This window comes from Eumetopias jubatus, unplaced genomic scaffold (assembly GCF_037043125.1).
Source record: "Eumetopias jubatus isolate StellerSeaLion01/CBP00866 unplaced genomic scaffold, mEumJub1_p1.0 scaffold_4, whole genome shotgun sequence".
Classification (NCBI taxonomy): domain Eukaryota; kingdom Metazoa; phylum Chordata; class Mammalia; order Carnivora; family Otariidae; genus Eumetopias; species Eumetopias jubatus.
The window spans coordinates 148,610,234-148,626,771 of NW_028274810.1; the positions used below are offsets into that span (position 1 = coordinate 148,610,234).

Sequence of the window (16,538 nt, forward strand, 5' to 3'; positions counted from 1 at the left end):
AGACTTCATCTGAACAAATAAACAGATTAAGTAAGACTTTTTTAAAAGGTTAAGTAATGGGGATAGCCTAGAGTAGTCCTACGAGATGCATGGTACTCACATAAAAATTAGAAAACAGGTTAATAGATTTGACTGAACAGCCCAGAATCAGGTATCAGAATATATAAAAGTTTAATATAAAGAAAGTGTTGTAAATCTGTAGATTAGATTAATACCATTAATAAGTGCTATCACTTATTTACTACTTGCTGAATGTTTTTGTATGCATTATCATTTAATCCGCTTCCTGACATCGCTGTTGCTATTATTATTCCCATTTACGAGGAAACCTGAGGTCACACAGTATTTGGTGAATCTGAAGCATTTGGTTAGCTCTTTTAGAATGCAAATATTTTTAAAAAATGAATTTTTACCTATGTCAGTAACTTTCAGGTGGATAAAAATTAAATGTAAAGTTCATATCCTAAATATAGACAACAAATACAGGTATACCCTACCCCACTTTTTGAACTTTGCATTACACAACTCACTTTTATGAAAGACCTACATTAGTACCTGTTTTCGCTAGCTGAAAGAAACCCAAAGAACATTTTTTACTTTTATGGAAAAAGGTGAAATAAGTGAAGATAGTTGGCTGTTTTGGGGCACCTGGCTGGCTCAGTCAGTAGAGCATGCGACACTTGATCTCGGGGTTATGAGTTTGAGCCCTACACTGGGTGTAGAGATTACTTAAAAATATATATAAAAAAAGAAAACAGTGTTTGTTTTGCAGCGAGCCATTACAGAGGCAGTACATAACCTGGGCAAGCAAGAGTGGCACCACCGAGCTCCTTTCCTGGAACTCAGCATCTCCACATCAAGCTGCCATAGTTTTGAACTGTGTCTTTGATAAATCATCTGTGTTTTATCTTGATTTATTTTTGTATATCTGTTAACAGGATGTGTCCTAAGGAATCAGAAAAGCCTAAAGTGGGAGGGGGGGTTCGATCTGGGAACACTCAAAAATTTTTCCATGTAAATTAATGGGAATTGCTTTTTTGCTTTAAGCCTTTTCGGCTTACAAAAGGTTTCCTAGGAATGCTCTACTTTGAGATAGCTGAGGAAGCCTGTAGGTGTATCTGATATCTGGATAAGGAGAGCTTAGGAGTAATGGAAGAAAAATCACAAAGGAATGTATCAGTAAGTTTAACTACTTAAGAGATAAAACTGCCCCTATGTCAAACTCCATAAAATTACCGCTTAATATACTAGGAAAAGCAAAGAAATAAAGTTTTTAGCCTTTATGTGTAAAACACTCTCATACAAATTAGTAACCCCTAAATGTACGAGCTTAGAAATACAGGTGGTTAATAAGCACATTAGAAAGTAGTGGCCTTGGGGCACCTGGGGGGCTCAGTCATTAAGCGTTTGCCTTTGGCTCAGGTCATGATCCCAGGGTCCTGGGATCGGGCCCCGCATAGGGCTCCCTGCTTGACAGGAGGCCTGCTTCTCCCTGTCCCCCTCCCCCTGCTTGTGTTCCTGCTCTCGCTGTGTCTCTCTCTGTCAAATAAATAAATAAAATCTTCAATAAATAAATAAAGTGGTGGCCTTCAGTAGGTAGCTATGCAATAAAAATTTTAATTAAACTAAAAGTACTGTATTGTTCTTTGCTGTCTTAGGGACCTTTGTCCGTAATAAAAGTACTGTATTGTTCTTTGATGTCTTAGGGACCTTTGTCCCTAATAATAATGGGGGCTGACTCCCCATCCTTTAAGAGTCCGTGTATAGTACCATCTCAGTGAGGCCTTTTTGAACTGCTCAGTAAATGAGTTTTTCCATGCATCTTGACACCCTGCCGATTTCTTTCATTGGACTTCACCTTTCGTAATCACCTATTTGTTTACTTACCTTCTTTCTCCTTCAGTAGACTATGCTCTAAGAGGAAAAGAATGTGAATGCCATCTAAAAAGCATTCAATAAATGTTGAATAAATAAAGTAAATGAATAAAATGAGATACCGTTTTTGAAATCTTACCTTGTTACTGACATTTTTAAAGAAAAATATGTGAGACAGGATGGGATGGGTACAGTCATTGTGCTGCTTGGTAAACTGGTGTTACCTTTCAGAATGGAAATTTTGTAAAAGATAGCAGGAGCCTTAAAATTCATGTCTTTTGACCCAGTAATTTTACTTCTTGGAAACTGCTCTAAAGAAGGCATCTCTGCCAGGAGATGCAGAAGCTTTCTTCCTAGCTCTTCGTATAGTCACTGGTATTCCTTCCTAAGAAAAGTAGACAAATGTAATTGGGCCTTGTCTTAACAGTTGTCTTCTGCTTCTTCTTTCTGTGCCCTTCAGTGAGTAAGTTATGCAAAGAACTCACTCCTTGGCTAGGCTGAGTAATCTTTAATATTCTCACAAAAGTCTTTAAGAGTTCTTACTGCTTGGGGCACCTCAGTGTGCTGGTGGTGAATTTGGATTTGGGTTTTGGGGGAGGGCAGAGGCCCTGTTGAGGCCCTGAGCCAAAGTGTAAGTACCCTAATCCAGTTTACCAAAGAACCTGGCTTTGGGGTATCTAGCAGTAATCCAGCTAAAAGTGGTACTTCGATTTCCCTTTTGGTAATTTCCCCCCCATTCTCCCATTCTCTGTGCTGTTCCTGCTGGACACCCAACTGTATCGTGCACGCGCGCATGTGTGTAAGGCATTTGTGTATTCCTGGGTTTTTTAGCTCAGTGCTTTCCTTCGTCATGTCAGACACATACAGAAAATATTTTAGGACCAACAGGGATAATGGAAAGGTCTTAAGTTCTTCATGCTCATTGTTTTTCCACTATAGGTCACAATCCATTAGTGAAATCAATCAAATGGGCTGCGACTATCATTAAAATAAATGAAGATAATAGAATAAATTATTTATAGTGAAAAAATTATATGAGTATGTATTTATAACCTTGCAGTACTTTTTATGTGGGTCACTGTCAAACTTTGAAAGCTATTGTGTTCTAGCCAAATACCAATTAATGATGCCTAAGCTTCTCTTTTGTTGCATCATTCTTAAATGGGGCAAGATTTATGAAAAGAGATTCAGGCTTAGTATATTGCAAAATTTGAAGAATGAAACATTCAAGGACTGGCTAAATAAATCATGATGATCTGTCATTTCCGGTTAGTTGCTCAAGTTAGTATTCTCTTTCTTTTTTCTTCGTAGGTTTTGCAGTGAAGGTCCAAAGGTTAGCAACAGCTTTCTCAGTTCTTGTAGAGTCAGTGGAGCCGTAAGGTAAGGAATGTGCCATAATATACCCGGGAACAGCACCGAGGAATCAGATTGGAGCCTCAGTTCTGTGACAGCCTTGGGCATAGTGCTTAACTTTTTATCTGTTTACTCATCTATAAAATGGAGCTGATATGCATATCTGTTTAAGGTTGCCGTGAATATACCGTATTGCATTCAGAGTGCTCAGCTGGTTGCTGGACTCCCAATGAGTAGAATTACTTCCAGGCTGTTTTGCCTTGAACATTATTGAATCTCTTTCTTTGTGCCTTAGTTTCTCCTTCAGCTCACGTTTCAGCGAATATTACTAGATGCTGCTTTGGAAGATGTAAAAATTTCTCTAATTACTTCACAGGAATTTGAGAGCATTAAAATCAGAAGATAATGTGAAAAGTACTGCACAAATTTAGATGGTATTAATTCCAGTAGTAGCAGTCATAGGAAACTGTTTGCATTGTATATGAGCTGATTAATAACTCTATGTCCAAAGCAGTAGAATCTGCAGTTGATTTAGATGGGAATAAATACGTACTCTCAGTTCTCTAAAAGTGCCAACCTCTTTCTGCCTTAGGACCTTTGCAGTTATTCCTTTGGTTTGAAATATACTTCTCTGTCTCCACACCTCATGTCTGTCTGTCTGGTTCCTCCTTATCAGCTGAAATCATACCACTTTAGAAAGGCCTTCTTTGACCATCCAGTCTGAATAGCTTCCCGGTTGGTTTTTTAAAAATCACTTTAACCATAACATTGATTTACAAGCTGGTTCTCAATTTTGTTTTCTGTTTCATTCCTCACCAACTAGGATGTAAACCTTAAGGAGCAGGGACCTTGCCTGTGTTATATATATTTTTTTTCTCCTGCACTTAGATCAGTGCCTAACAAAATATTTGTTGAATGTTTGAAGATAGTGTAAAGTATGAAAAATTATCCATAATTGTACTTCTCAGAGATAAATAACAATTATTGATAATTATGGTATATAGTTTTCTAATTTTATTTTCTCTGTGTGTGCTTACATATTTACAAGTGTCTGTGATTATATGTTTATACCTTTCATTGAGTCTACAGATGAATATGTTTTACTATATTTTGTGTCTATGAAATAGGGATGTCATATAATCAGGGGTATGCCATGATGTATTTGGCAGCATTTTTCATTTTCAGTGGCACATAAAATGAAGATGTGTCTTAAAATCTGTAGCATCTTAAATTTGATGAAACGCAGTATATATTTGAAACAAATGAGATCATGTTCAGCTGTTTCCCCACCTAAATATCTTGAACATTTTCCAATATCACTGTTTAGATCTATCACATTATTAACAGGTATCTAGTATATTATTATGGGTGTATCATAAATTGTTCAACCAGTTCCTCTTGGTGGACATTTGGAGCTTTTCCAGTTTTGTGTGTGTGTTACGAACAGTGCTGTGTTGGATATCCTTGCACATATCTTTATGTGCTCGGGAATTTCTTTTGATAAAATCCCTAGATCAGTGAATACACATATTTTCTATAGTGTATGAGGGTGCCTGTTTCCCTATATCCCTCAGTAGTACTGCATCTTAGGAAATTTTTTAAATTTTTATTAATCTGAAAGTGAAAAAATACCCTTAATGTTGTATCATCATTTCTTTAATTATGCATGAGATTGAGCCTCTTTTCGTGTTTATGAGCTGTTTTTATTTCCTCTTCTGTGATGCGCTGTGAATAGGACAATAAACCTTTAATTGGCTGGCACATTTGCTGTTATTAGAAAAGAAGTCATCACAGTTTGGAGCCATGCATTATATAATTTCTTGGGAACAACTTTCAGGGCAGAGCCTACCCTTGTGGAGAGCAAGAGGGCTTCATAAGGACCCAAGACTGGAGGAGACAAAATTCAGGAATAATCAGAACCTTTACAGTGGAGGCCAAGAAGGGGTACAGTATCATCAGTTTATGAGCTGAATACTGGAATTTAGACTATGCTGTTAAAGACTTTAAATGTTCCTCTTCTCTTTACTGTGACTTGGTTGTGGTAGTATTAGGTTAGTAGATCTGAAATAGGGCACAACTCAAGGACTTGAGTGAAGTCACTATTGGATCTAGAGATTAAATCTATGATCATTTAAGAGTAGATTAATCGAGTTTTTTGCACAATATCAAAATGTTCTTGTCAACATTTTTGATCACCTTTGCTGTGCCGGAGGGTGTCAGTTTCAAAGATAGGTATCAGATGGTCTCTGTCTTTTAGGTTCCATTGCAGCCTTTGAAGAAGACAGATGTCAATCCTTTGGTAAGAATGAAGCCAGAAGGTACATGGAATGTAAAGAGCACAGAGGAAGGTGTTTAGTCTAAGAGTTTAAGGGAGACTTCTGGCTTCAATATGATAACCTAAACTGAGTCCTGAAGGATCAGAAAGAGTTAGCTTTGAGTAGTAACTACTGAAGGATACAACAGCATGAGAGAGGGCATGCATGGATGAAATGGACTATAAGTAGCAGAGTTTTCTTAGAACATAAAGTTTGAGGTTAAGAGTGACTAAAGAGTCTGGGAAGGTAAGCAAGAACCAGATCATGGGGGCGCATGGGTGGTTCAGTCAGTTAAATATCTGCCTTCGGCTCAAGTCATGACCCAAGTGTCCTAGGGTCTAGTTCCGCATCTGGCTCGCCCTCTGCCATTCCCCCTGCTTGTGCTGCTCTCTTTCTCTCTCCCCCTCTCTCCCCCTCTCTCATTCTCTCTCTGTGTCAAGTAAATAAATAAAATCTTTTTTAAAAAAAAACAAAAGAACCAGATAATAAACAGCCTTGTATGCTATGCTAAAAATTCTGCATTTTGTAGATAAAGGGGAGTTCTTTTGAATAATGACATGGTGAGATTTGCGTTTGAAAAATCACTGCCTGAAGATTGATTTAGAGGGTAAGACCAAAGGCAAGGAGACAGTTCTGGTAATCCAGGTGAGAGGATTAAGGCTTTAGCTCAATGGAAGTAGCTTACCAGGAAAATCATTAACTTGTCTTGGTTTTTACGGAATTTCACCCTCTTCTTTAGAGGTTAAATTTCCTGGGAACTGAGATGATTATTTTGCAGAGGTGACTTATATTCAATGTCCAGTTGTTTATTCCTTTATGTCTGTAAGAAGTTTATACTTTCATAAATACCTACTTAACAAGTATAGGTCTGTATGGAGATGGTTAACAAGTGTTTTTGATGATTACACAAAGTAGGAGATGTTAATAACCCTTTTGGTATAGTAAGGTATATTAGATTAAATTTAGGTTATATAATTTTTAATTTATGAATTTATAATTTCTATGTGCTAATTTCTTTCTTTTTTTTTTAAGGCTACTAGCAAAAGATGGTGGATCGCTTGGCAAACAGTGAAGCAAATACTAGACGTATAAATATAGTAGAAAATTGTTTTGGAGCAGCTGGTCAACCCTTAACTATACCTGGAAGGGTTCTTATTGGAGAAGGAGTATTGACTAAGTTGTGCAGAAAGAAGCCCAAAGCAAGGCAGTTTTTCTTATTTAATGATATTCTTGTATATGGCAATATTGTCATCCAGAAGAAAAAATACAACAAACAGCATATCATTCCCCTGGAAAATGTGACTATTGATTCCATCAAAGACGAGGGAGACTTGAGAAATGGATGGCTTATCAAGACACCAACTAAATCATTTGCAGTTTATGCCGCCACTGCCACTGAGAAATCTGAATGGATGAATCACATAAATAAATGTGTTACTGATTTACTCTCCAAAAGTGGGAAGACACCCAGTAATGAACATGCTGCTGTCTGGGTTCCTGACTCTGAGGCAACTGTATGTATGCGTTGCCAGAAAGCAAAATTCACACCTGTTAATCGTCGTCACCATTGCCGCAAATGTGGTTTTGTTGTCTGTGGGCCCTGCTCTGAAAAGAGATTTCTTCTTCCAAGCCAGTCCTCTAAGCCTGTGCGGATTTGTGACTTCTGCTATGACCTGCTTTCTACAGGGGACCTGGCCACGTGCCAGCCTACTAGATCGGACTCTTACAGTCAGTCATTGAAGTCTCCTTTAAATGATGCATCTGATGATGATGATGATGATGATAGCAGTGACTAAGGACATGTTTTGAAATATTTAATTGGGTGTGACTACCTGAGAAATCAGCTCTGGGGGGAATGTAAAATTCTGAGCTTTCTCTCAGTTTTGCTCTAGCCATGAATTTGCCTGAGAAACTTTTAACCTATGTGCCTCAATATATCCTATAGAAAATAGGTCCTGTCATTGTGTCCTCACCCGCATCCCCACCCAACTCCCCGCTCTTCTACAGGGATAGATTATTGGCAAGTATATCAGATAAATGTTGGTTTCTTATTCTTGTTTAATTTTAGATTATTTTGTTGGAAGGTTGGGAAAAGATGTTTATTTAACAGATCATGTACTACATTGTTGTTTACTATATGTTCTGTTATATGGAAAAACTAAAAGCAAAAAATGGGAAAAGGAGTATAATGCGGTTAGCTAGTATTATTACCTTTTTCCTAACCATCCTATCTAATAGTTAAGACACCAGTAACAAAACATGATTTGAAAATATTTTGTTTGGCTGTTTCATATACCAAGTGGTGCCTTATCATAGTAGCACTGTTACGTGAAATTAGCCCCTACCTTCTCACTTTTAGTTTGTTTTGAAAATACACTGGTGCTCTATGAGGTGATAAAATGAGCATTTATGAATGGGTGTAATTTAAAAATACTTCTCATCTTCCAGCTACAAATAACTAAATTTAGAGCTTCTTCATTCTATAGGGATAAATATTTTTCCATAAAATAGTTGTGATTATATTTTTATGTTTTATAGGTACCAAATTATAATTGTTAAATATATATTTTAAATCTGTTAGGTTTTCATTCTTAAGAATTTGGTTTGAAATTTATCAAATACAGAATTGTCACATTTCATTAGTTTCTATTTTAGTAAAATGTATTTGTACGTATAAATTCATCTGCTTTAACATTACTTCTAGAATGAAAAATCTTATAAAACCTTTGAAATTAAACAAACTCTTAAAAAAAAATCCCATGATAGAGCACAGATCTACTTAGGCTGAAGACTTGGAAGAAATAATGTGTAAGAATGGTCAAGACCAGTTAAGTTTGACTAGACTTTATATTGGTGGAAGTATTGTCTATTTCAGTGTGAAACTATCTTGAATTTGCAAATATAGTGTTATATTTTATGAAGTTTTGTAAAGTCCCAAACAATATTTCTATTTTTGTAAAACAATTGTATGTTTAATCTGTTTCTGAAATCCTTTTGCAATCTGTAGAAATAGAGTAGCAATTGATCTTTCTAAATTGTGAACTTTATTGAGTCAGTGATTGCTTTTGAGAATTGGTAATTTTTCACTCTTTGCTTTTGAGGCAGCCATTTAGGTTGAAAGTGTATTTATCATATAAAACTTGATGCATTTTGCACTATTCTCTCCATTTGTATGCTGCAAATAACTACAGTCTTTCAAATATGAAAAAATCAGCCTAAAGTTTGTTATAAATTCCAAACTTTTTTGTTTTTAAACATTTAAATCTGGATATATTGCGAATGTCATGAGTTTTGATTCAGTAATGTGATGGAGAATTTTGGGGTTTGCTTACGGCACTAATTTTACTGTTAAATTGTGAAGGTAGATATATAGATTTCCCTGTAGGAAATGTGAAACAAAGACACAACAGTTTTTTTGTTTGTCTTAATATCAGATGGACATTTATTTCCAAGCAATATATACATATAATTAATCAACATATCTCAAAATGACCATGAAACCTGAGAAGTGCTAATGGAGACTTGCTGGTACATAGGAACCTAGCAAATTCAAGAACCAAGGGGAAATGTTCTGGGATGACATTTGCATTGTCAACGTCTGTTGACTCTGTTTTTACAATAAAAAATATTTTACAACTTAACTCTGTGCATATTGTGACTTGAAGATTTTTTCCCCCCTTTTTAAGGTAATGGAGGTATTATGCATATTTTGCTTCTTTCAATAGCTGTAAGGTGCCTTTTATGTGCCAGGCATTGTTCTAAGCACTAAGGGGCAGAGCAGTAAACAAAATTTCCTTTCTCTTCATGGAATATATATGCAGATAGATTCCAAGATGTGTTTTCTTCCAGAATGTGTTCTGTAATTTTAAAAGCTTTTCTAAATCTTAGTTATATGTAAACCTGAAATGATTTTGGTGCCTGTTTTTTATGCCATTCCACTTGAGTGAAATGGACTATACTGGACCTGCAGTACGTTAACCAAATTGGTAACTGTTGATGTAAAGGAAGCAAGATTCTGTAGATACCAAGAGAAAATACTAAATTGAATACACCTTAATACAGGAATTCATACCTTTGGGTCAAGTGCATAAAATGTCCATAGTTAATATAAAGTCATTTGTTTATATATCTTTATCACCTTTATGCTGAAATTCTTGTAAATAGGTGGCATTCAGTTGTATACATAATCATTCTTGAAAGGTCCCAGGACCTTAGCCACACTCTTTTCTCTCAGATATGCTAATTTTGTTCTCAAATATAGGTTGTAGCTTTAAAGAGTATAGTGGCGATTATTTACATATCCACATGTATTAGATTGCTATACATTTTACAAAAATAAAATTTCATAGTCAAGTCTAGGATTAAAATACATGAAATATTTATTGATAGTAATTGTAAGGCTTTCCTTTAAAACTAAGTTATTTTAGATCATTCAACATTTATTAACTATAATGTCAGGCTCCATAGATTTGGTGTTGAGTGTTCTAAACTTTTTAAAGGTACGTATCTGTAAAGGTTATTATCAATGGCATTCACTTAAATCAAAATTTCTTAAAAATTGCTTTGTACTCGGGGCTCCTGGGTAGCTCAGTTGGTTAAGCATCCAACTCTTGGTTCAGCTCACATCGAGCAGGGAGTCTGCTTAAAGATTCCCTCTCTCTGCCCCCGTCTCGCTTATTTGCTCTAAAATAAATCTTTAAAAAGAATTACCTTGTACTTGGCATCTACACTAATTGAAATATTTTTCTTACAACAGTATACTCATGCGAAATTTTGCCCCTAGAAAGAATTTTAAGCCATAAAACCAAGAGTATTTCTCTCTGCCTCCACTGGGAATGTAGTGTGGGCAAACACAAACTGCCACTGGTACCATTGCTTGGTGTGCAAACCCTATCGTTATATCAAGAATTGAAAAGTAGAGGAAGTTGGTTGATAATATTGTTAACACTATCTTGTCTTCACCATCCAAACTGTTATTGTTACATTAGTCATACTAGTTAAAATGATTGCAGTTACGCTTTGATGGTATTTTCAAATAGTTTATCAAGAAAAAAGTAGCAGTAAGTACCACTTTACTCTGAGTTTGCATACTGCTGTCATCTTAATATTTAGAAGAAATACATGCTTTACTATTCTTTATTTTTAGCAGCTTTGAGCCATAATTCACATACCACACAACTCAATTCAAGGTATAAAATTCAATGGTTTTTGGTATATTGGCTAAAAGCATGCCACTATTTCCAGAACATTTTCATCACTGCAAAAAGAAATGCACTGTTAGCAGTCTTTCCTCTTTGATTCCCCAATCCCCTAGCCCTAAGCAGCCATTAATCCACTTTCTATCTCTATGGATGTGCCTTATCTGGACATTTCACAAATGAAATCGTGTATTATGTGGTCTTCGGTGACTGGTTTCTTTCACTTAGTATGTTTTTAAGAATCATTCGTGTTGTATCAAGAGTACTTATTCCTTTTTATTGTCAAATATTCTGTGATATGGATGTCGCATATTTATATTCATCAGTAGACATTTGGGATGTTAACACTTTGGGGCTATTAGGAATAATGTTGCTGTGAACATTTGTGTTCAAGCTTTTGTGTAGACGTGTTTTCCTTCCTCTTGGGTATATACCTCGAAGTGGAACTGCTGGGTTATGTTGTTCCTCTATGTTTAACCTTTGGAGGTTTTTCCAAAGTCTGCACCATTTTACTTTCCCATCAGCAATATAGGAGGGTTCCAATTTCTCCCCATCTTCCCCAACACCTACTATCTCTGATTATAGCCTGTGAAGTATCTCTGTTTTTCATTTGCATTTTCCTAATGGCTAATGATGTTAAGGATCTTTGCGTGTGATTATTGGCCATTTGCATATCTTCTTAGGAGAAGTGTCTATTATCCTTTGCTCTAGGTGGTTTTTATGATTGAGTTGTAGGAGTGTTATTTATATAATCTGAATAGAAGACCCTAACCAGTGCAGGATTTGCAAATGTTTTCTCCCATTCTGTGACTTGTCTTTTCACTTTCTTGATGGTATTGTTTGAAGCACAAAAGTTTAATTTTAATGAAGTCCAATTTATCAATTTTTTCTTTTGTCGATTATGCTTTTGGTGTCATTGCCTAACTCAAGATCATGAAGATTGACTCCTGTGTTTTCTTCCAACTCTTGAGTCTGATGAGGACTCTTGGTTATTGATACACAGAACATAGTCTTAAAATTACCTCCAGAATTAGACTTGGAAACTATTTCTCTGACAGCGAAAGACTGGGTCGTATTTATTTAGTATATTTAAATTATTTGATCAGTCTCCCTATTTGTAACCTGTCTCTCATCACCACTGCTACCTCTCTCTCACATGGATACTTCTAACCCTACTCGGGCTCTGATGCTTCATACCAGGCTGTTCCCATCATAGATGCCCTCCTTATCCACTTAGGTTCCAAAACCCCATGCTGGGCCTCCCCCACTCCCACCCCCTATGAACATCTTCACCCTCTGTTCTCTAAAACCTCATTCTGGGGTGCCCTCACCTATGGATATTCTCCACACTTGGGTTCCAGTCCTCATCAGTGGACCCCCTTTCTGTGGTGACCCTCACCTCACCCTGCCCAGCTCTGAGCCACCTACACACAGAGACACTTTACTCTGCTTGGTCTCTGACTCCCCTCCTTCACATGCCTGAGCCCCCTCTTCATCCTGCTTGAGCTTTGACGCCAGGCCTCCAGCCTTCCTCCTGTGTGACTGCCTTTTTCGCCATGCTTGGGCTATAGAACTATGCATCCAGCTGCCCCCATGGAAGGATACTCTCCCTCCTCACTGTGCTCAAGTTCCAGCCACCATGCCAAGCCGCTCCCCACTCATAGACACCTTGCCCTCTTTGGGCTCTGACTCCTTGCACCAGCCTATCGACCCTCCCCCACCCTTCACACCCCGTCTGCACAGTCTCCTCTAGTCTCTGTGACACTTCACGCCAGCTGCCCCTCTGCACAAACCCCTGCCTTGCTCTGGCCCACCTAATGGCATTAGGACAAAATCGTGCAGAGGAAGGGAAGCGCTGCACATTCCATACCTCCTAGGAAAATAAAGGCAGAGGTGGAGGAGAGAAAAAAGAAAGCAAGCAAGCAAAACAAACTCAATGGTAGTATATACAAATCAGACAGATAAAACCAGAGGTGTGAGCTACTCTGGCTGAAGGGAGGATTGGAGAACCAGCAACCAGACCCACCCTTCACTTGTCCCAACTCCACCCCTGCTAAGACCCCAGGAGTTTGAAACCCACTGCTTTACACCAAGTCAGTGGACATCTGTCACAGCACCTGAGAACTGGCTTTCCCAAGATAAGCCAGATGGTTTCCAGTTGTTCTTATTTCATGATGATTAAAAAGTAAAGGCGTAAAGTTATTTTCAGAGCTTCACTTTAACTTCTAAGTAAATCACAAATCAACTTGTTTTAACAGTCGTATAACCCTGACAGAGAGTAAGCTTGAGGGAGAAGACTTAGGACCTCACTTTGGATGAGGAATTCATGAATGAAATTTATTAAATTTTGAGAGGGTTTTAGTGAAAAGCCTTGAAGTGGGTTTGAAGCACACAGTTCTCCAGAAATTACTTGAAAACGTATTTCTGCAATAGGAAAAATAAGTGGCCACTATTCTATACAATTCTATATCTGTGTTTGAGTCAGTATGACACATCATGGTATATTTCAGGAAAATAAAATGTGTAAACAGAAACACTGGTATTCACATGTACAAAGGGAATGTTGCGAATTAAATGAAAATAATTATACAGCGCCATGTGTCAGGAGATAGAAAAAGCAGAGCAAACGGCTAGAGCAAGGACAATAAGGTTAAAAGAGATTATATTTTTGAATACCCAGCTTTTTTTGAAACCAGTTTACTTTTAACTTGGTATAATAAGGCATTTTGGGAGCGTAATGACTCCCAATTTTATAAGCTTCTGTCTTTTAAAAGCATTTCTCAGGGCGATTTTATCTAAGTCTGTCAGTATAGAAGCTAAAACCTGTGTTAATGAAAGTCAGGTTTTTCCCTGTTGCTTTCCTTGCCTGAATAAAAGAGTGAAAAGCATGTCTGATGTATAAACATAAATGATATAAAATTGTTAATGATTTCCTAAAATTTATATTCCATAATAGGGAGGTATCAATGGTAACATCAAGTTTACAGCAATAATTTTGACATTTTACATCTGGTGGTTTAGAAATAGCTTTTGTGACTCAGAATATTTCATAGTAGCTTTCAGGGTATTTAAAACAGAATCAATGACAAAATATTAAAAGCGCTTTCACTTGGCCAGTTGCTAAGATGCCAGATTATCTTAATTCCAACCAAAGCAAGTTGTGGAGTCTGACTAGAAGGTGTAAAAATATACAGTTGGCCCTTTAACAATGCAGAGGATGGGGTGCAGACCCCCATATGTTGGAACATCCACTATAACTTTTGACTCCCCACAAACGTCGCTGATAGACCAGGAGACATAAAGTCAATCAACAAACATTTTGTATAAGTATTAGATACTGTATTCTTACAACAAAGTAAGCTGGAGAAAAGGAAATTATTAAGAAAAGCATAAGGAAGAGAACATCTATCTACAGTACTGTACTGTATTTATGGATATGCTAAGTTGACATCACCTGTTTCCAGGTTGAATCATCTGTCATTAGCTACATCAATGTTTTCTTATAAGATACAAACACTGTAGCTGTTACATGTATTATTCACACTAGACATCAAAAATGAAAAGATAATGTGAAAAAGAAATTCTTACTGACATATAACAATTCGTGCATTGATAGTGAAGAAGCAGCAATATGATTACTTTATGGCAGCCTACTGTAATCAATAGTATTCCTTCACAATAGCCAAGCCTATGCACTAAAGAGTGGTTATAAAATTTTTATGGCATACTGGGTGCCTGGGTGGCTCAGCTGGTTAAGCAACTGCCTTCAGCTCAGGTCATGATCCTGGAGTTCTAGGATCGAGTCCCTCATCGGGCTCCCTGCTCAGCAGGGAGTCTGCGTCTCCCTCTGACCCTCCCCCCTCTCATGTGCTCTCTCTCATTTTCTCTCTCAAATAAATAAATAAAATCTTTAAAAAAAATTTTTATGGTATACCATATTAGTCATATTTATAATACAATATTTTTTGTTTTTTTATTTATTATGTTTATCACCATACATTACATCATTAGTTTTTGATGTAGTGTTCCATGATTCATTGTTTGCATATAACACCCAGTGCTCCATGCAGAACGTGCTCTCCTAAATACCCAACACCAGGCTAATCCATCCCCCGACCCCTTCCCCTCTAGAACCCTCAGTTTGTTTCTCAGAGTCCATAGTGTCTCCTGGTTCGTCTCCCCCTCCGGTTCCCCCACCTTCATTTTTCCCTTCCTACTATCTTCTTCTTTTTTTTTTAACATATAATGTATTATTTGTTTCAGAAGTACAGGTCTGTGATTCATCAGTCTTACACAATTCACAGCGCTCACCATAGCACATACCCTCCCCAGTGTCCATCACCCAGCCACCCCATCCCTCCCACCCCCCACCACTCCAGCAACCCTCAGTTTGTTTCCCAAGATTAAGAATTCCTCGTATCAGTGAGATCATATGAATGAAAGAGGAGAGATCACAACCAACACCAAAGAAATACAAACAATTATAAGAACATATTATGAGCAACTATATGCCAGCAAATTAGATAATCTGGAAGAAATGGATGCATTCCTAGAGATGTATCAACTACCAAAACTGAACCAGAAAGAAATAGAAAACCTGAACAGACCTATAACCACTAAGGAAATTGAAGCAGTAATCAAAAATCTCCCAATAAACAAAAGCCCAGGGCCAGATGGCTTCCCACGGGAATTCTACCAAACATTTCAAGAAGAATTAATATCTATTCTTCTGAAACTGTTCCAAAAAATAGAAATGGAAGGAAAACTTCCAAACTCGTTTTATGAGGCCACCACTACCTTGATCCCCAAACCAGAAACCAGTTGGTTTGGGGACCCCATCAAAAAGAAGAATTACAGACCAATATCCTTGATGAACATGGATGCAAAAATTCTCACCAAAATACTAGCCAATAGGATCCTACAGTACATTGAAAGGATTATCCACCACAACCAAGTAGGATTTATCCCTGGGCTGCAAGGTTGGTTCGACATCTGCAAATCAATCAATGTGATACAATACATTAATAAAACAAAGAAGAAGAACCCTATGATCCTCTCAATAGATGCAGAAAAAGCATTTGACAAAGTACAGCATCCTTTCTTGATCAAAACTCTTCAGAGTATAGGGATAGAGGGTACATACCTCAATATCATAAAAGCCATCTATGAAAAACCTACAGCAAATATCATTCTCAATGGGGAAAAGCTGAGAGCTTTCCCCCTAAGGTCAGGAACGCGGCAGGGATGTCCACTATCACCACTGCTATTCAACCAGTATTAGAAGTCCTAGCCACAGCAATCAGACAACAAAAAGAAATCAAAGGCATCCAAATCGGCAAAGAGGAAGTCAAACTCTCACTCTTTGCAGATGATATGATACTTTATGTGGAAACCCAAAAGACTGCACCCCAAAACTGCTAGAACTCATACAGGAATTCAGTAAAGTGGCAGGATATAAAATCAATGCACAGAAATCAGTGGCATTCCTATACACCAACAAGACAGAAGAAAGAGAAATTACGGAGTCGATCCCATTTACAACCGCACCCAAAACCATAAGATACCTAGGAATAAATCTAACCAAAGAGGCAAAGAATCTATACTCAGAAAACTTTAAAATACTCATGAAAGAAATTGAGGAAGACACAAAGAAATGGAAAAACGTTCCATGCTCATGGATTGGAAGAAAAAATACTGTGAAGATGTCAATGCTACCTAGAGCAATCTACACATTTAATGTAATCCTTATCAAAATACCATCCACTTTTTTCAAAGAAATGGAACAAATAATCCTAAA

The 16,538-nt window shown here is 37.2% G+C and overlaps 1 protein-coding gene across 6 annotated transcripts in view; it reads left to right on the top strand.

Moving 5' to 3' along the window:
* PLEKHF2 (pleckstrin homology and FYVE domain containing 2) overlaps window positions 1-9,184 on the top strand; it is a 29,009-nt gene extending 19,825 nt beyond the window's left edge. For 2 of the 6 annotated variants that reach the window (XM_028109738.2, XM_028109723.2), the window contains 3 exons: window positions 3,187-3,255; window positions 5,066-5,172; window positions 6,576-9,184. In XM_028109738.2, the coding sequence (XP_027965539.1) occupies window positions 6,590-7,339 (750 nt within the window). In that variant the 5' untranslated portion in view covers window positions 3,187-3,255; window positions 5,066-5,172; window positions 6,576-6,589 and the 3' untranslated portion in view covers window positions 7,340-9,184. The remainder of the gene's footprint in view (window positions 1-3,186; window positions 3,256-5,065; window positions 5,173-6,575) is intronic. The other 4 variants (XM_028109731.2, XM_028109716.2, XM_028109751.2 and 1 more) reach the window with 2 other exon arrangements.
* The last annotated feature ends 7,354 nt before the right edge of the window (window positions 9,185-16,538 follow it).